Raw genomic sequence first — 21,740 nt, 5'->3', positions numbered from 1 at the left:
CTACATATCGTAATGTCATTTTGATATTCAAAATATTTTTGTACAAAAACTAATTTGACTAACTGAAGATAAAAATAACTTATTTTCCACACCCAAAGCAAGTAATTTCTTGTAATTTCTCTGTATCCCTTATCTTATTTTTATCAAAAGCAAGATTTTCACTTTTTATGAATAAAAAGACTAAAAATAAAAAAATCCAAGGTTAAAATTTATTCAACTGAATACACACCTTACAGGTACTTTTCTTCTTCTACGTTTACGACCTTCATTATCAGTATCGTGACCGACATCAGAAGCAGGTGATTTGGGATTGTCAGCATCATCAGGCTCAAATTCCCCTTCTTGTTCATTTTCACCCTCTGCATTATTTTCAATCTCAACTCGTTTACGAGGACGCCCACGTTTACGACGAGGTTTCTCTAAACCTTCTACTTTTAAAGAAAGATGATGTTCTTCAGAATATATGGACTCACCAGTTGCCACTAAAGAAAATACATTTAAACTCTTAATAAAATCTCTAATCACATATTTTTTTTAAATCACAAGAATAGTCAGTAATGATGAAATCTAGTTTTAATTCAACAAAACTACTTAATAAAAACAGAATACCTTGATCCAGTTGTTTTTCTACATCATCCTCTGGTTGATCAGATGTGACATTAGTTTTTTCTGATACCTCTGAAACAGAGTTATTAACAACAACAGTATCACCTTTCAGATTAAAGTTAGAACTGGTTTCATTTCGTAATTCTGGGATATCTTTTGGCTTTAACAAGGACTGTTTCTGAAGCTTCTTTACCATATTCACCTAAAAAAAAAATATAATAATATTTTTAATAAACTTGATTTTTCCATATCTGAGTATCAACTACAATGCACAGCTAATTTCTTCAAAGATTGTGATCTAAATCCTATTTTTATGTTGGATATTATAGCTGCCCATATTGCTTGATATTTAAAGTTATGACTACATGAAAAATATTGAGACGATTGAGAATACATATTTCTTAACAGTGAATATGCATCTAAGGTTTAACTATTACTCAAATTTTTTTCTTCTTCGGTGTAAATTAAGAATACTGTTTATACATGAGGTCATTAATTGATAAAATTTGATATTTAAAGTAAATAATTATGTTTAACTTGTAAATTATAAGTACTGTGGTCAGTGAAATTAGAGTGGAAAGCGAAACTGGTGCTTTGTTTTTGTATGAATAATGAGTTGGCAAATATTGTTTAAATTCCTGCACTTCATCTGAACAGTATTAATTTGATATATATGTGTAGCATTAATAAATATAAAAATTTTTGTTGAGATTCACTTTTAATTTTACATCTGCAATAATGTATGAGTTGGGAAATATTACTCAAATTAAGTCCTGCACTTCATCTGAACAGTATTCATTTGATATATATGAGTAGCATTAATAAATTTAAATATTTTTGTTGACATTCATTTTTAATTTTATATCTGTAATAATATAAGGCTCCTTGATACTTTTTCCTGGCCACCATTCAGTGGGCAAGTTCTAATTAATAATACATCCTAGCCTGGTAACTCAGAGGAAAGCTTTTAGAGTACACAAGCAACATGAAGAAGAGACAAAGCTCTCAAGTCCTGACTCAAAAAGCAGCATTAATTACCTAGAGGTAATGTAATAGTACAAATAAATTGTTCAGCAATTTGTATATAATTGTAATTTATTAAGGTTAATTAATTATTTTACAATACAAGTATTTCTGTTAAAAAATGTGAATCATAGTAAATCTTATAACTATAATATATAAAGCTACACACCATGTTTGACAAATATTTTATTATTTGTAATTGCTTTTGTAATAAATGTTTCAATTTAAACCTTCTCTTCTCAAATATTTTTCTTCTCTAAATTGTAATTACCAGTTTCTCTTCTGTCAAAATAACTATAATATATAAAGCTACACATCATGTTTGACAAATATTATTATTATTTGTAATTGCTTTTGTAATAAATGTTTCAATTTAAACCTTCTCTTCTCAAATATTTTTCTTCTCTAAATTGTAATTACCAGTTTCTCTTCTGTCAAAATAATTATATAATTACTTATTTCATTCACACTTCAGTTTCTTCTAATGGTTTCTATATTCAAATAGCAAAATCTTGTTATCATACTTAGCATACATCCAATGCAGTTTAATCAAAATTTGCCGTTGAGAACTAATTCTGAGGCAGTTCAGATTATTGAAAATTAATGGTATAAAGAAACAGCACTAAAAAAAAAACTAGCAACATCTAAAAAAAAATTTTTATTTAAAAATTCAAACACCACACTCAATATTTTTTTTTAAATTTCTTATTTAAATTTTTTTTTAACTTTCATTAATATCTTTTATACATTTCATAACACTTTAAAAAACGTAGTATTAACCAGACAGAACTGCTATGAATTCAGAATAATCTATTTTAAGCTCAAACTCATCAGTTTTAATTCCAATTTACCACTTTGTTAACAAAAATATTCTTATAAGACAGATAAAAATTAATTCTAGTTTTGTATTAAAAGTTATCTATGAAACAGAAGAAACGAATCAATGGTCATAATCATATACACAAGAAGCACACAATTTACAAAGTAATCTGAATAGTTTTATTAAAGCTGTTTTAAATTTAGCTTTAAATATAATATTACATCAATAAATATATATATATTATATACATACACACATACAAAAAGGGCTACAAATCACAAATTACAAACACAGGATCACCAATTTTTGATAATTAAATTGAGCAAGATAACAAAATTTCAATTCCACATCCACAATATTATAAAAAACACATAATATAAATTAAACAAAAGAAAAATGCAGCATATAGTACCTGTTCTTTCCATAACTCACGAAGTTTCTTTTGGCCTTCAATGAGTAAATCAAAAAACTGCACAGTTGCATGTAACTGAATATTACAACCTGGACAGATAGTTCTTGGTAATCTTCCATCATCTTGAATCTAAGTAAGTAAATAAATCAGTAATATTATTAAAAAATTTAAATCCAAAGAAATGCTTACAGTTTATTAAAAAAAGTAACATTTAAAATAATTTTTTATCCCCAAAAAATCTACACACACATTTCCTTAATTTAACTACAATAAAAAAATATGAGATTATTAATGAATCACTTTCAAATATCATGAAAATTGTATAACTAGAAGATCTTTTTGAAGCTATGATGCATCACCTCCTTACGTACAAAAGGCATTGTTGATAACAATAAAATTCTTAAAATGGTTACAACACCTTTTTAATACTTAAATAATTTATCTGATCTATGCTGTATTTTTTTAAATTTAATATTGTTTAAGTGTGTTGAGAGTTTTGTTTTTTATGCACTGCAATTAAAGTTAATGTCTTTATATGTTTGTCCTATTTCTTTAGACAATTTGCAAAAGATTGATTCAGTTATGTGCAATACTTATGTGTGTTCTTTGTATATGTGCATCTTTTTTCACAACACACTATTTTAACATTTATAATAGACAGGCTGGACATAAAGAATATAAAAAACAAACATAGGCACTAACCCAACAGAACTGATATTTGCAAAGAAGCTAGAAGAAACAGGGCAGAACATACAACACACAAATTTTACAAAAAGCACATAAATACCAAGATCCCAATGTATTTACAAGGATTATTCAGAAAGTTCTCACCTTGACACAGACATGGCAAAAGTATGACCAAATGACTATGATATTAGTCAAGTATGATCCTTTAGATAGTGTACTCCAAAGGTCAAACACATCCATTTGGTTGTTTGTTTGCAGTAATCGATAAAACAAACAAGTTTTGAAATTTTCTAAAAAATGGATATAATTTAAGTTTGAGTTGTTAAAAATATTTTGTTTAAAAAGGTTGGACTATGACTGGCATAGAAAAAGAGTTAAGATTCCACTTTTAAGGATTCTTCCCTTTTGTTTTCAACAGTAAAAAAGTGGGATATGATCATACATCCTTTCAAGGTGATGAACAAAAACCGCTATGACTGAAAAAAATCAGTACAAAAGTTCACAATGGCATATTAAATGATCACTGACTGAAGATACGTAAGCTTGCTAACACCACAAATATCTTGATAAACCATGTCCACTATATTGTAACAATTTAAAAACAATGTTTTGACTATGAATAAGCTTTCCGTAACAAGTGCTACATTTGTTAACACCATATCAAAATTGCATTTGACTGAATACTTTTCAGAGGTATTTAGTATTATTAAATGTGATTCCGCTGAGTCGCTTCAGTGCTTTATAAAGTAGATGAAATAGTAATTCACCATTACTCAGTACAGACCAAAAAATGGTTTATGGCAGAGCATGTGGCAACTAATAGTTCCACCTGCAGGAAAACTAAGGGCTATGGTTTTTTGAGTTCTCATGGTATGGTACTCTTAAAGTACCCGGAAAAAGGAATGACCATCACCAGGAATATTATGTTTCACTGCTGGACCAACTGAAGGGTGCTATTCAGGCATACAACATTCATATCTGGCCATAAAGAAAGTACTCTTTCCTCATGATAGTGTATCTGCATACACATCTTGGGTTGTTGCCACAAAACTCCATAACCTATAGTTAACGAGCTTAGACATGCACTGTATTCACTAGATTTGGCTCCCAGCAATTAGTTCCCCTTCCCAAACGTGAAGAAATGGTTCGATGGATAAACACTTCAAGTAATGACACCTATTTTGCAGAGTTGAACAAATCCTATTATAATGAGAGTATTAAAAAGTTGCCAAATCATTGCTCTAAATGTATCAAATTCTAAAATGACTATGTTGAAAAATATTTCAAAAATCTTGTGTTTTCTTTCTCAGGCCAAGAACTTTCCAAACACCTTTTGTAATGTGAAATTTACGAATGCAATAGATTTTTAAAAAAAATAACAAACACAAAATAGATTAACGTACTAGTCAATTCCCTAGTTGATTTCCTCAACCCTCTCAACAACCACCAAGAATTAGCTTTAAAAAGATTTTTTCACAAGAACTATTTCAATCAAATTTGAAAGTGAATATTTAATAAATTTTAAAATGTTACCATATTTCATAACACAATCTTGTGTTAAACAAGACTGATCACTAAATTATAAATGCATACGCTACACACCCTTTTTTAATTTATTTAATTTTAATACTGGATACAAATTATTTTTGCTAACTGCAAATATAAACAGAACTTCAAGCACAACTTATATACAGTTGTGATATACAATCAAACATTAAGATATGGTAAACTGCAAAAGGAGTATGATAAATATTTATTCATGGAATGTTATGCATTTGAAAACAATTAGTTGAATATAATTAGTTACTGTTCAACTAATCAAAGTTATTAATAAGATTATGATTACTAATATGAATATTTATAAATAATTAAAATTTTGTCAAATTAATAACTTTAGGCCAAACAAGACTTAATAATTAGCAATAAAACAAAACAAACTTTAAACAGACAGTACATATACATATATATATATATATTATATTAAATTATTACATAATACTCTGATAACATTATAACTGCCAATATTAGTCAGAAACTGAAGATCATTTGCTGATGTTCAAGAGTATTAACTTATGAATTAGGCAATGATTAACAGGATAGTAAAAAAAAAAAAAAAAATGAACAATAGTTAACTTGTGTTTTGTATATGAATTGCTGGTAGTTTTTCTTTATACTTATTATAAAGAATATACATATGTAACAGGCAAACCAATGTGTATATTTAAAACATATTTATGATACATATATATGATACAGACTAAATTATTACAATCTAGGTCTATAACTAACAGGATAACGAGAGTTAACATACTAAACACAGAAAATGAGAACAAAAGACAGGCCTTAAAGAAGAGTGCTATCAAAAAAATAAAACTTTATTTTTAAAAATTATGTAAAACAAATAATATGATCTATCATGTATTTCCACAATTTTATTTTTATCACTACGATCAATAGAATCATCATAGAATAATAAATAATTTAATTAAATCTCACTTAAAAATTACTTAATTCAATTTCAGGTTTTTATTAATTAATAAATACCTGCTAATTGCAAAATATTTTCATTTAGTAATTAAAATCTGAATATAATTTGTACCAAACTGTGCTGGTTGGTAAACTAAATCTTTACTTTTTTATTTTAGTACAGTTTTACATATGTAATTAAACATATCAAAAGTCACGATCTGGCCAATCATTTTTGTAAGAAAACTAATATTAGCAGATTTTTAGCATTATTAATAAAAACTGGTAAGTCCTGAAGTCGAGCGCATTTTAAAATTAAAATACCACAAAACAAAACAAGTGGTGGGGACGTACCAATACAGCTTCTCAACATTTATATATCCTATTCATAAACCAAAATGATGTTAAACGACAAAAATAGAAATAAAAATCTTAGGGAAAATAATAATTGCAAATATTTTTGAAAATTTGTAATTAAAAAACATAAATAAAATATTACTAACAAGTAAATTCGATGGTATTGTAAATTGATTCGTGTAGTTAAACAAGTAGCTAGTCACTCAAGACACCATCTTCATGTAATAGTCAAGTTGTAGCCTAATAAAAAAATAATTCATATTTACCTTTATTGGAAGGTAGTGATTGATCATAGAACATAAATCATCTCCAGTTCCTTCGTTTCCATGTAAAATCACTCCACTGGGATTTTCTTCTGCACATAATCGACAAAATATAGAATCATATAGCGAAACATTCATTTCCCCGGAAAACATATGCTTACGGGATCTGATGTTTGCATCATTACAAATCGTTCAATAAGCGCTACACAAGATATTTATGTATTGCTGTTTTACCGAATGTAAAGTTAAGAAATAAACAAAAAATTTATTTACTTTGCCTGATTGTTCAAAGTAAATAAGTTAGGTAAGTTTTATTGGAAAAAGGGAATTTCATATAGTAAGGATTTTTCGAATTTCTAAAATATAGAAAATTCAATATAATGAACAAATCTTTACTTTAGGAATTTGTAGCATTATCATATTAACTCTTTTATGTAGAAAAAAAACAAATATTTCAGTACTAATAATGCAGCTTAACTAAAAAAGTAGTATGCATAAAAATATTCTGGTAGTTCGTTTACTTCAGTGCGCTCTAGCGCCAACCATAATCATAAAATCGGTTAAGATTTTTTCTACAGCAGTATTCAAATAAAATCTGATAAATATAAATTGACTTTTATTATTAAAAAAATAATAATGTAACGCAATTAAAATACAGGACTTTAAAAGCCACAAAACACACACACAGAAGAACATTGACGGCTAGATCCATGTAATCTAGTGGTTGAAATAGAGATGTTTATTTTTGCCGGTAAATAGAATTCTCATTACGGCGTAGATGTTGGTAGCGTATTGACTGTTTGGAACTGGAACCTCGTAACTGTCAAACTTGATCAACCCCTTGAATGTTAGTTATACATTTGAACGCTCGGTAGGAGTACTCCCTGAACCTCGTAAACGCTTCGGCGTGAAATCTCTTTCCAAAACCTTACGTGGTCTTTCTCGCAAAAGCTGACCGGTTCTATTTGTTATAACAAGGTTATGTTTTTGCTGTTACATGAATTTGTGAAATATACTGCAAAAAAGATGTAAAGGTTTATTTAAGGATTAAATGTAATTATTTTAGTATATGTACGTTACTGTAACATTGAATCTGTAAATTACATATTCTATAACTAGTGCATAATTTGTATATAACGCCACTCTCTTTTTTTAACCAACGGAACCACCGTTAGAAGAAAAAAAACGTTCGATTTGTAGAGTGTGAAAATGCCATGCCTGACCGGGATTCGAACCTGGGACATACGGATGAAATTACATTGCCGTTTGCATATCTGCAAAAATATTCTAAGGTGTATGTTTAAATTCATTCAAACATTGTCAGCTTCTAGTTTGTACATTAAAAGTTTTAAAATTAGCTTTAAAAAAATAAATTGGCCATTAATTTCTCCTTTTTATTAAATTTCTAATAAAGTGAGGTTATATTTGTTTGTTATTAAAGAGCCCCAAATGGTAATTAACCATGAAAATTGTAGGTATTAAATTAAAATAATGTGATAAATTTCAAATTTATTATACAAATTCTGCATTTTAAATTGATTAAAAAACCCTTTTTAAAACTCAAATAGCATAGTCTTACTATTAATTTAAAACTGTGTTTTTGCTAAAAGTAGTATAAAACAGTTAAACTATAACAAATGTTGACTCTGCTAATTACTGTCCTGCTAGCTTCCAAAAACTGTTGGTCTTCAGCCATGAATGTTTGTTTTTATTATTTAAGTGGAGCTATGCTGAAATTTTACTTTTGTACATACTATTATGTTTTATAATTCAATGACCACTTATTTATTGAACTTCACTTTTTCAGATTGCTGATGAAACTATTATGATGAAGGTGGAATTGTGATGGCAGATGATGTGAGTTGTTCATCTTCTAGTTCATTTCACATTAGGCCTTCTGATACAGTTTTTGAAGGCCAAGAAGAAATTTCTAATGCCACACAAATATGTTCACAGTTCAGATATATCAGAAGAAATTAGGATTAAATTACATAAAAATTTTTGGAAAGAAATGGACTGGAGTGAAAAACAGATGTATGTCATTTTACTCGTAGATTTCATCCCAGTCAGAAGATCAAATCCTAGAAGTGAAGGTCGTTGAAAAGGTACAGTTGTGTATCACATAAAAACTGAAAATCAACAAATGCAAGTTTGTAAGCACATGTTCCTGAAAACATTCTCACCAAGTGAATGGAGTGTACAGAATAGGGTTATGAATAGTGACAATGGGATTGTGAGTGCATCTAAAACGGCAGGAAATACAGGCAAACAAAACATCAGATATGACAAAGAGTTTGTTAAAATGTTTTTGCATAATTTACTTGAAATGCTCTCAAATTATGCTCAGAAGAATACTGCTAAATTGTATGTGGATAATTCTTATCTTATATATGAACAGTTATGTGATTTATATCAAGATGAATGCAAATCTCAAAATAAAGAATCTGTTAGAGTATATTTTTAATTGCTTAGTTAAAAAACTAAACATTTCAATATTCCATCCAAAGAAAGATCAATGGGACATCTATTGTGCGTATTCAGTAAACAATATTTCTGAAGAACTTTATGCAGAACACCAAAAACAGAAAGTGTATGCCACAACAGAAAAAGAGGCAGAAAAAATAGAAGCACAACAAGGCAAAGTCAAATTATTATCTGCAGATGTTCAAGCAGTCAAGGTATTTCCAAGTCTTAAGCGAATGCTTTTTACTATAAGACCAAACTTTGTATAGATAATTATACGATATATACACACACACACACATCATGTTAAATACTATTGGTGGAACAAAACTGAAGGTGCTGGTTGCTTCACGATTCACTGCATGTCTTTCTTTCTACTGTTTGGTTTACTCAGAAGTGAAAACTGTGGTTATCAAAATAAAAATGCTACACTTTCAAATGCCCTCATACATTTATCAGATGATTATAAAATAGAAATAATTCACAAATATCTCTGTGTTGGCCATACTCAGGTGAAGGAAGGTGTTCCACCTTCCATAGAACTAAAATTAAAAAATCGACAAATACATCTTGCATTAGATTATGTTTCAGTGTTTGAAGAAACTCTTTTTTTTTTGGATAAAATGTTTGTAATTATTATATATAAAAAGTAAATAACTTTAATAAACTGGCTCCTGCAGTATTTAAACTTTTTAATGCATAGTCAAAATGAAAAAAATTGTGTGCAACTTAAGTTTTATCATAATGCAACAACTTTATAAAAAAAAATCAGAATACATTATATTATTCGTTTTAAGATTTTAGTAATTAGTTACTAAAGTTAATTTAGTAACTTTGATTTGGTTAAAAAAGCAAAGTTAAAGTCATGCATTAATGGATGATTTTACAATACAAATCTGAGAATGTGGTGTTACGTAAGTAAGCTATTGCAAACAAAAATATTCATGTAACATACTGATTTTATTTTTATCTACAAGTATTTTTTTTTGTTGCATCATAAAAACTGATAGGCCATTGTAACTAAGCTTATTGTATGTGATTTCAACTGTAAGTTCTTTATATAAGTTTTTATGATCAGATCTCTCTCAAACTTGTTAGATGAAATAAAATTTATTGAAAATAGTATAAGAACTGAAAAATTAAAATCTGAAAATAATAATTGGCTTAAAGAAATTATGTATTTAATGCTTGGTTAAATAATACTGAATAATAAAATTATTCCAAATAATAGTAGAATAGAATAATAATCTATACATTAAAAAAAAACAACAGCACAAGTTGTAGTATAATACAATAACTATGAGAGTTGATCAGTTATTTAAAAAAACGTTTAACAAACATTTTTGTTTAAAAAGAATGTTTAAATGTTTACAAACATCAGTAGAAAAGTTAATATTTATTAGATGAGAATGAAACTAATGCTACTTTTCAGCATAATCCCCCAGCCACATTTAGACACCCATTCCATCTTCTGTGAGCTTTGTTATTCCAGTAGTAAAGAATTGTTTCACTTATGAATCCAAGCCATTCTTGACCTCCTCATTGTTGCCGATCTCAGTGCCAGATAAAAACTCATTGCAAGGACCAAAAAATATCCAATACCCAACTGAACTTTTGAATAGCTTCCCATGTCTGAGAAGTTTGGGGGTAGGTATTAGTATGGGGAAGTGTGGAGGAAGAATTACACCTTTTGAGAAAGAACCAAGATGTTTCCTCCTTATTGTGGTTTTCACTTTCTAGCACATTACAAGAGTAATCACTGTTGATTGTACATTGTTCTTCCAAGTAATCGCAATAACAGACCTTTGTAGTCCCAAAACTCCGTTAACATCGCTTTACCGGTTGACACGTAGGTTTTGAATTTTTTTGTTAGCAAACACTGTTATTTCCATTCAGTATTTTGATGTTTGGATTCCAGCTCAAAATTATGAATTCAAGTTTCATCATGAGTTATGCTACATAAAAAAACCATTACCTTCTGCTAAATACAAATGTGAATTCAGGTGTATGTGATTTGAATCGACGTTTAGGAACCCACCTCGACCATGTTTTATGGTGATTATCATAGATAACGGAATGGACAGTGTCAATATTCACATTACAAATTTCAGTAATTTTTCTAACTTTTATGCTTCTGTCCTTGGGAAAAAGGTTACTAATGTGATTTTGCAAACCATTAGATGAAATTTCAGCTATGATGAAAATTAGTGATACTTATTCTGCCTGATTTAAACTGTTCGATCCAATTATAAAAATTTTAATACACTTTTTACAGTACTCTTAATATCCATGATTGAATTTCGGGCAGTTTTACATCATCTGAAAACAAACATTTTATCTTGGCACACAGTTCTCCCATGATACACAACCACATTTCGAGCAGAGTACATTTTGCAGAATACATATGTTATAATATTTATATTCTTTTTGAACAGCTGGTATTTTATGTTAACCAACTTCAACATCAGACAGTTTCACTTTATTCTATTTAACGATTTTTGTTCTTTTATATAAACTAACAATGAAGTATGTCAGCAAATATTAGTTTTGTAATTACAATAAATTTTACTAACTTGACTAATTATGCATATCATTCAAGTAAAAAGAAACCAATAAATAACAAATTATAATCAGTTTAAAATTATATTCATAATCAATTATCATAAATATTAAAATAATCTTACAATCATGTAATAAATAATAATTATAATGTTCATAATTATCTAAGCTTGAAAAATCTGCAAACTAAATTGTGGGATATTCCACATACATAAATCATGGGATATTCTGCATAAATAAATCTTGGGAAATCTGCGTACATGTAATGAATAATACTTGTATATGTAGTATAGTAATTAGTCCGTAAATTGTTAAGAATTGTAAGAGTAACATTAATGTGAAAATACAATTAAATTATATTATCATATGTGAAAAAAATCAAATGACAATACAATAACAATACCATATAAATAACTAAAACAATTAGAACATCATCATTTTACTAAATTTATCAATATTTATTTAAACATTTTAAGTCAATCATTAGAGATTGATAGCAAACGTAGTTTATGCACAGGTCTTCTTAATTGACCATTAGCTGTAAAAATCAACAACCCTTACTAGGTTGTCAGAACCTGGATGTACCTGGGTGATAATTCCATGTTTCCAGTGCATGGGTGAGGAATTTTCATTTGTAATTAATACTAAATCTATGACAAAAGATTACAGGAAGGAAAACGCCATTTATTGCATTGTTGAAGATATTGTATTGTTGATAGTCCTTAGGCCATTGTTTCCAAGTAGACTGTATAAATCTTTGGAGTAGTTGCCAGTGGTCTAAGCAGTTAATTTCAGTTTTTTGGTAATTGTGTTCAGGCAAAGAGGTGAGTGGACAACCAATGAGAAAGTGTCCCAGTGACAGAGGTTCAGGATCTCTGTAATCTGTTGAAATAGCAAAATTAGGACTGGAATTGAGACAAGCTTCAATTTGAGTTATATTACTCTTCAGAATTAATGATTGCTTGTCCTATTATGTGACGCATGTTATATTTGATGCTCTTAATTGTGATCTCTCATAAACCACCAAAATGGGGAAATGAAGGAGGAATAAATGACCAGGTTATACCTTGTGTAATCGAAAACACCTAAATGCCTGACTCAGATTTGTCTGATTTAAAAAGTTGATACAAATTGTAAAGAATATTCTTAACATAACATAAGTTGGAACCATTATCAGACGTTGAGTCGGGATACCCCTTCGTGGTATAAATCTTTTAAATGCTGCGATGAAAGGCTGTCAAATCAAGTCAGAAACTAATTCCAAATGAGTAGCCTTGGTAGTAAGACATAAAAAGTGTGAGATAAGCCTTACTCAGGGTTTTAGATCTCTGCCCGTCAGGACGAATCATAATTGGACTGCTGTAATCTACTGCACAAGTAGAAAATGGGCAGGATGGGATTACTCTGGAAGGTGGTAGCTGACCAAGCTGTTGAACTTTAGTTTTTGCATTAAATCGAAAGCATGTCATACATTTATGAATATTAGAAGAAATAATTTTCTTACCATTTATCCAATATTTCTGTCATAAAGAATAATACGTTAATTGAACACCAGAATGCAAAAGTCACAAGTCTTCAGCATTAATAATTTATTTTTTTGATATTTGCATTTGGATGTAAAATGATAGGATGTTTAACATGGTAATGCAATACAGAGTTGTAATCTGCCTCCTACACGAAGTAAGCTTGCATTATCCAAAAAAGGATTAAGAGATAAGCTTCCTTTGATTAAAAATAGTTAAGAATATAGTATATTAAAAATAGTATGGTAATAGGATAGTATAGTTAATAGTAAGAGTACGGTTTAGTACCTTATGTTTGGGGAACCAGAAATTTGTTCAAATTGTTTTGACGTAAAATTTTGAAGAAATCTAAAACAGAAACTAAATGTGCAAATTAAAGTGTGTAAAGATGAAAATCTTATTGTGTAATCACATATAACAGTGGATACACATGACAGTTTTACATTTTTCTGTTAAGACAGTTAGGATTCATACTACAGTTATTGAAGGGGCAAGTTTTGATTCAGAACCCAGTAGATTAGATGAAATTGTATGGTTGGCGAATACAGTTCATATGTAGATACAACAGCCATAACCCTTTATGGAAGCATCAGAAAATCAATGTATTTTAATTGAGTTAACCTTACTGTCATTGAATCAATTAAATGGAATTGGTTGTACAAATTGAGCCATTGCATCAGTACTTTGTTGGGTAATATTTTGTCCCAATAAGTTTTGTTACCATAGTGATTACATAAACTATTTTTATATGAAAATAGAATAGGACCAATGAGTGCTAAAGGATCAAATACACCGCTATGATGGACAAAATATTTCCTTTAGTGTGAATGTTAAAGTCATTAGAGTCAGTAATTTAGAAAATTACTGTGTGTCTGTATAATTATTCCATAGAATACCTGAAGTCCATAAATTCTGTTCTTGATTTAAAGGAATGGAAGAATTGTGATCAGCGGAAGAAATGAAGTGATTATTTGAAAACCATAATGTTGTAATAATTTAGAAATATCAATTTCTAGTCAAATAACTTCTTTTAATTTATGTGGTATAAGGTCTTCAACGTAAAAATCATTTTGAATGGTCTTACAAGCTAATGACAAATCATTTTCATTTTTGGTGCATCAGCAGTCCCATATGTTACAGTCTGTAATGCGAAATATTTTATCTTTTGATCTGGAGAATCATGCCAAAGAATACATTGTAAATTACAATCGCTAGGTAACTAATACTTGTCGATACATTTTAGCTATGTCCAAAGTAGTGACATAATTATGGATTCTAAATCTAAGTATGATGGAAAATAAGTGTTGTTGAACTACAGGTCCTACTAAGGGTGTATCATTGAAGGACGGCTCAGCCGTCAGCCGTCGTTTTAGCTGAGCCGTCAAAAACAACTCATAATTTAGTTGTCATGCTCGAAGCTTTAAATACTGGATGATGGGATAAATACCACTTGTTCGATTTGTTAATTAACAAATCATCGGATTTGAGTAACAACATGTGACCTAATTCTAAACATTCCTGAATGAAAGTGGAGTAGTCCTTTTTAAGGTTGCAATTATTAACTAGTTTTCTTTTTAAAGATAAGAATCTACTTTTTGGCATTAACAAAAGAATCGCCTACTTGAATGTTACTAGCTTTGCGTGGTAACAATACGACAAATCTGCCTTATTTCGAATAGTGTTAGTTTGAAAATATTTTTCACACTTAGAGGTTTCATTAACTGAAACAGTATCAACTTCAATTTTCCAAAATTGAAGTTGATACTGTTAGAGCAAGAAAAGATGCAACAGTATTATTGCCCTTGACTTTATTGGGAAGGCAACCACCAAGTATATATCCTAATTTGGTTTCCTCAACAATAGGATATCTGGAATTTCCCTGGAAAAATATGATTCAGATAAAATTGAGCTCCAATGAGGATGTCAGTACCATTTGCTACGTTGAAATTGAGATCTACTAGAAATATATTATGAGGTAGATTGAACTGTGAAATATCAAATGTGGTTGAAGGAAGGCTGTTAGTTACATCTGGTAAAAGCAGTACATTGCAATTCGAATGAAAAGTTATTATCAAGAGTGTAATATATGTTTATTCAGATTGTGATAAACGAGTTATTTATTCCTAGAGTGGGAAGATCATTTTTAATAAGTTTGCCCCAATCTTCGAGCAAAATTATATATGTGCAAAAATTTGCCTGACTACCAGATTCTACATGAATGAATATTACCATATATATCACTTGTGTTGCATATAGCTGTAGATAAAATTATATTTTTGTTTGACTGATTCTTAAATGAACAATAGGTGTTAATTTCAGACTTTTTGCCTTCTAATGTACAATCATTAACTTTGTCCATATGAATGGTAGTATGATTTTTAACACAAATCTTACATAAATCTTTTGAATACAATTAGAACAATTATTATTGCATATAGCTGTAGATAAAATTATATTTTTGTTTGACTGATTCTTAAATGAACAATAGGTGTTAATTTCAGACTTTTTGCCTTCTAATGTACAATCATTAACTTTGTCCATATGAATGGTAGTATGATTTTTAACACAAATCTTACATAAATTTTTTTAATACAATTAGAACAATTATTATCCCCCACAAAAAGGCTTTACGATCATCAATAGACAAATTTAAAAATTCTTTACAATGTTGTAAATAATGATTTGAATTACAAAACAAACATCGCTTGAAGTAAGATTTTGAATAATAACTAACATTTCCTTTATATTGCTTGTTAGCATTTAAGGTAAAGCATTTGGTGAAAGTTTTAGTTGAATTGTAATGCTTTCCTTTGATATTGTTTCCCATGTTCACTTGCATGTTTGAAGTGACTACACTGATATTGTTCAGGAGTAGTCTCGAATTAATAAATTCTATAAAATCTTTAAAGGTGAGAAATTCTTGATTTGACAATTTCTCCTTCCATAATCTTGAGATGTTGCAGTCCAGTTTTGATGTTAGATATTGGATGATAATAAATTCATATGTGTTAACAGAAAGTTGCATTTGCTTCAGCGAATTTACATATGAAGATATTTTGTTAATAAATTTAGATTAAGTATCCACAGATTTCTCTTTATAGAAACTAACCTTAAAATGCAATTATATATTTGTTGTGTCTTTAATAAAACTAAAGCAATTATATATAATCTTCATTTTTTATTGGCAGATTTTTAATGATAGCTAATACTTCATCCTTCAAAGAAGAATGCACATAATGTAACTTTTGTAAAATGGCTCAATCAGTTGTATTATGTACTGAATCATTAAATATGTTGTAATAATGTTGCCAAACTAAACCATTACCACCAAATGAAGGTATATTAATGGGTTGCAGTTGTATTTGAACTAACTTCTTAATTAGAAGATTTTTTATTATTATTATAGTTTACTAACTGTTGTAATTTATACTCTATAGTACACAAGTCTTCCTTATCTTATTCGTGATCCAATGATACATCATCAAAATTCATTTCAAGTTTTGATTTAATGTCACATTTGCCTTGCAAATCAAGAAGATTCCTTAATTTAGTTTACAAGGTGTGACTGTCACCTTGTGAAGGATCATATTTATTGGTAAATGTGTCAATTCTTGTTATACAGGACTTTACTGACCCTCTTTGTCTAATTAATTGCTCCTTATCTACTGTAATATTAGTAACCTAAATTAACAATGTAAATTAAGCATGAAATAAATTATTACATTAATGATGAAACAATATAACAAATGTAAAATAAATTTTTAAAAAATATTACATAATATTGATGTAGATATAAATTGTTGCTAGCATTTTATTATATGAAATATGTGATATTATGATTCTTCAGATTTCAGATCATATCCATGGTCAGAGGTCCAAAAATATGTTTGAATAATTTCTACTGTGGTATAATACCTTGGTTTAGGAGTAATTATCCTGTTTATAAATTGCTGATTCAACTAATAATGGACTGAACAATATGGAAATAGTTATATTGTTATATTAATATAAAATATCAGCTGTTAACAAGGACTAGCTGATCATAGATGAATTCATTTATTTTACAGTTAGTAAGAAGAACTATACAGTTAATATATTTATTTACTTTTACAAAATAATAAAGAGGAAATGATACACGAGTCTGAACAATGTTGTTTTAGACCAAATTTTGTAGGCTTTTTATTTTGTCAATTTTTAATTGTCTAATTTATTTTTGATAGTATTACCAGATTTAATGATATCTGAATGGAATACTGGATTTGATATATTTATTGTTTTTTTTATGTGCATTTTTTGTCAGAGTAAAAGTTTTAGTGGCATTTACATTTGCAAATTTTGGTGGAATTAGTGATTTTTTTATATATAAAAATGGGTATTAAAAAAAGAACTGAAGAAAACTTTTAAAAAAAGTTAACAAAATCAAAGTGAGTTATGTATATAACCTCACTTTGCTCTATTACTTTGCACTATCAGCTATAGAGCTGATAGTGCTGTGATAGAACCAGCAACAGAGTTAAAACTTTCATTTTAATTTTGAGTTTTATTAGAATAACAATTATGAAAATAATAAATAGAACTAGAGAAACAATTGATTAAGGGCCTTTTTACCAGATTTTAGATTATTTTATAAAACTGTGGAAAAAGGAAACACTCTTTACATAAAGTTGTAAAGTAGTATGACAATGGAAAAAAAATTTCTACAACATAAATATAAGATTGGTATCTTGGTTGCATGCTACTGGAAAGTGATACACTGCGGCCAGTATTTTTATAGAATAATGAATCTTCTTGCTCTTCCATCTAAATATAGAAAGCATTATAATATCCTGCTATGGAGACATTTTGTAAACTCTTAATGAAAAATCCAGTTGAAGAGGCTGTAAATGTATCCAACATCAGATATCTGTGTGATGCCTTTGATGGCTCATGGCAGAAAAGGGAATACACATCACTCGATAAAGGTAAAGTTCTTAACATTGCAGTTAAAATTCTTTAAAGCAGATTCTTTAAATTCCCCAACAAGGGTAATAATCAACATTTAGGGAAATGAAGCAAATTACCTAGCAACTAGTGGTGGTATGGAGGTAGCTGGTGCAAAACAGTTATTTGAAAGATCTCAAGCTCTTTATAATGTATGTTAGAGAATATTTGGGAGATGGGGAAACTAAAATATTTATTGGTGTTAGTGAAAATGAGGAAATGAAATTAGTGTTAGTGAAATTAACACGTAGAAATGAGGTTTGAATGCATTTGTCACAACCAGAAAAGACTAGGTACTTGTTTGAGAAATTTAAAATCACAAACAGTCTCAGATGGAAAGCCACTGTCTGGTAAAAACAGATTCGCTGATGCAGCATTTCAGAAATTGCAAACTTATGAATTAGCTATCTGGAGAAACAAGCATAGAGTTGATTTAATGAAATGTGCAATATGGGCTGAATTTTACCATGTATCTTCATTTAATTAAGAATAATTTCATCATTTTTGTCCTGCTACTAGTAACATGTGATGAAAGTTTCATAAGAATAAATGACTGGAGCAAGATATAACCACTCACAATATTTCCACTTGCGTGGAATTATAATGCAAAAGATAAAGCCATTTTTCAGGAACTGTCAGCTCTTATTGTATTAGAAAAGTGCATGAAGGGCAGAACTCAAAACCCAAATTAATTCTTAAAAACTGTCATTTATATACTCTGCTGCCAAAGCAATCATTTGTTCAAATTGATACTTTAAAAATAAGATAATTCTGATGGAGGAAGTAGAAATGAAGTCAGTTAAGACCATGGTTCTAGCTATGAAAAAGCTTGACAAAATGGACACTTTTTTTAGGGCACTGGACTTTGAGAATAAAGTTAGAGAGACGAGGACTTAGAAGAATTAAATGAAGGTCAAGAGGATCAACCCTTATCTTATATAGTGGAGTTCTTTACTAATAAGACAAATAGATTAAAATTACAATTTTTTTTTTTACTGGATTTCCCCAAAAGTTCTGTTTTTTGAAATTTAATGTATTCTATCAGAAACCATTGAAGTTAACACGACCAGATTTGGAGGAAATTTTCAGTACACTTTGGGCTAGTGACTAATGAGGATTTTTAAAAAAAGAGAATTTTATATATATTTTTTTCCCCCTCTAACATACTTTTTAAAAATAAAATCATAATATTTATGTTATATAGGAAAACTGTAAAGTGACTTCGTATGGTTCTTTAGAAAAATTACAAAAACAACTTGGCATAATATAGGCACTTAACGGTGTGCCCTAATTAACATCCCTCATGTAATTAGTTCAAGATTGTTTTGAAAGAGATTTATTGTAATCTCTATTCAGTTAATTTATACAAATACAGAGTATGGCAACCCTTAAATAAATTTTCAACAGAAAAATGGAATTTAGTAATTTTTTTGGCCCCTAGTGGTTTGGGCTATGGTGATCTCACACCAAAGAATAGGTTGTTTTGACTTATGAAAATTTGCTAAATTTTATTTTTCTATGTTTCAATACAATATGTGCACTTGTGTGTAAAATTACAATTTTTATAACAAAAACTTGAAATCATTTTATTGAAGAAGTATGCACTATGAATATGAAAACATTACAACAATAAATATTGAAAATATAACCACCATATATAAATTTAAATTAATATGTTTAGTCATTACTGCCAGTAAAAAAATATTATTATCAATAAATATAAATATTTATCAATTAGAATAGAAATATTATCAATTTTAATTTAATTTGGAAATAGAAATATTTATTAATTTTAAGTGTTTATTTTTGTAAGGTGCACTCTGGTATGGTACATGTTTTTCTTGTTGATATCGCTAGATAAGCTTGAAGCTAGGGCGTGCAATATGGAAAATGGAATTTTGTAGCGTATGAAAAATGCTATGTCTGACCGAGGCCTCCGGATGAAAGGCCAAGACGCTACCAAAATAACCGAAAATATATATACTATATTTACCACTACCACTATGCTATACTATATTTATTATAGTATTATACTATATTTATTTTTGAAATATATACTATATTTCAGTGGTAGCAACATGTTCTTGGATTGTTGATATCACGTTTAGTTTTCGTGATATTGACATTTGAGTTCAATGTGTTAAGTGTTAGTAGCTATTTTCGGGAGCAATATCGTTGCTCCCGAAAATTTTGTGTGAAATCGTGGAAAAATCACAGAAATATTTCAACTTTTGAAAGAAGGTTATAGAGATGATATTCTTGGTCGTACGCAATGTTACGAATGGTTTTCACGATTTAAAAGTGGTTGTCAGTCATCGAAAATGTCCCGCGACCAGGAAGGCCTTCAATTTCAACTGATGACACCCACGTTCAGAAAATTAGCGATCTGGTGCGTGCAAATCGCCGATTGACCGTCAGAGAACTTGCAGAAGAGATTAGCATCTCAATTGGGTCATGCCATGACAGTTTGACTGAAAAATTGAACATGCATCAAGTTGCAGTAAAGTTTGTTCCCTATTTTATGACCGAATAGCAGAAAGAACATCGAGTGGACGTTTGTCGGCAACTTCTTGAATAAGCCAATGACAATGAAATAGGGCGATGATAACGCAAAAGCGTTTTTGGCCCGGAAAAATCCCCCAAAAAAATATTCATGCAAATAATCACAACGGGAAACTAAAGTCGGGTTTACGACTACTACATTGACACAAAAGTTAAATCATCACAATTGATTGGCAAAGGATCTCCACGCTCAGAAAGCACATCACTCTCGCCAACGTCAAAGTTATGTGATCTGTGCATGTTGACTTCTGTCCTCGAGATGAAACGCACGGTACTATAAATGCGTTTTACAGCAGTTAAGAAAGCTGAAGAAATCTGCAAAAAGAGGGCAGAATTGTGGCGAGACAACTCATGGTTCCTTCTGCACGATAATGTGCCTGCACATTCAGGTTTATCAATGTCAGTTTTGTGACAAAAATCAGATTTCTGTCCTCACCAGACCTGGCTCCTTGTTTTTTGTCTTATTTCCGAAATTAAAATGTGTGTTGAAAGACACTGTTTTGAGACTATGGATGAGATTAAACCAATTTGTCACTGACCTTAAAGGCCATTTCAAATTAAGCTATTCAGTACTACTTCGTGAAGTGGAAACAACGCTGAGAAAAGTGTGTGACTAGGGAAGGGGATGAGGACCAATAATCTGTAAAATTTAAGTATCTTACAGTAAGTAAAATTATATATAAAGTAATTTAAGTATTACAGTAAGTAAAATTATATATAAAGTAATTTAAGTAAAATTTCTGTAAATAAAGTTTAAAAAAATAAAAATTGGTTATTTTATGAACAGACCTTGTACACCACAAAAAACTACTCTTTGTATTTTTAGTTTCTTATGATTCATTGCAATAGTACATTACTCTTAATATGAATATTTTTTTAGTTCTTACAATTCTTATATTTGGTAATATATTTTTAGTTGTTCCTGAAGGAATTAATTAATACCACTAGTTTGAATTTGAATGGTATATCTTCTTTGTTTATTGCGTTAGTCAAATAAAGTGTACTGAATTTATGACTTT

The 21,740-nt window shown here is 29.2% G+C and overlaps 1 protein-coding gene and 1 long non-coding RNA gene across 3 annotated transcripts in view; one reads left to right on the top strand and one right to left on the bottom strand.

The window, feature by feature from the left end:
* LOC142319743 (uncharacterized) overlaps positions 1-6,819 on the bottom strand; it is a 77,839-nt gene extending 71,020 nt beyond the window's left edge. For both annotated transcript variants that reach the window (XM_075357363.1, XM_075357364.1), the window contains exons 1-4: positions 6,638-6,819; positions 2,862-2,990; positions 610-808; positions 230-482 (exon numbers count right to left, since the gene is read on the bottom strand). In XM_075357363.1, coding sequence (XP_075213478.1) covers positions 230-482; positions 610-808; positions 2,862-2,990; positions 6,638-6,787 — 731 coding nt within the window. In that variant the 5' untranslated portion in view covers positions 6,788-6,819. The remainder of the gene's footprint in view (positions 1-229; positions 483-609; positions 809-2,861; positions 2,991-6,637) is intronic.
* Positions 6,820-7,431: 612 nt separating this feature from the next.
* LOC142319742 (uncharacterized) lies at positions 7,432-21,453 on the top strand. The gene is made up of 3 exons (XR_012755263.1): positions 7,432-7,926; positions 8,442-10,011; positions 17,027-21,453. It is a non-coding gene; the product is annotated as an uncharacterized LOC142319742 (long non-coding RNA).
* Positions 21,454-21,740: the final 287 nt, after the last annotated feature.

This window comes from Lycorma delicatula, chromosome 2 (assembly GCF_047948215.1).
Source record: "Lycorma delicatula isolate Av1 chromosome 2, ASM4794821v1, whole genome shotgun sequence".
NCBI lineage: Eukaryota > Metazoa > Arthropoda > Insecta > Hemiptera > Fulgoridae > Lycorma > Lycorma delicatula.
Note: the sequence above shows the minus strand (reverse complement) of the source record. Positions and strands in the feature narration are given on the sequence as shown.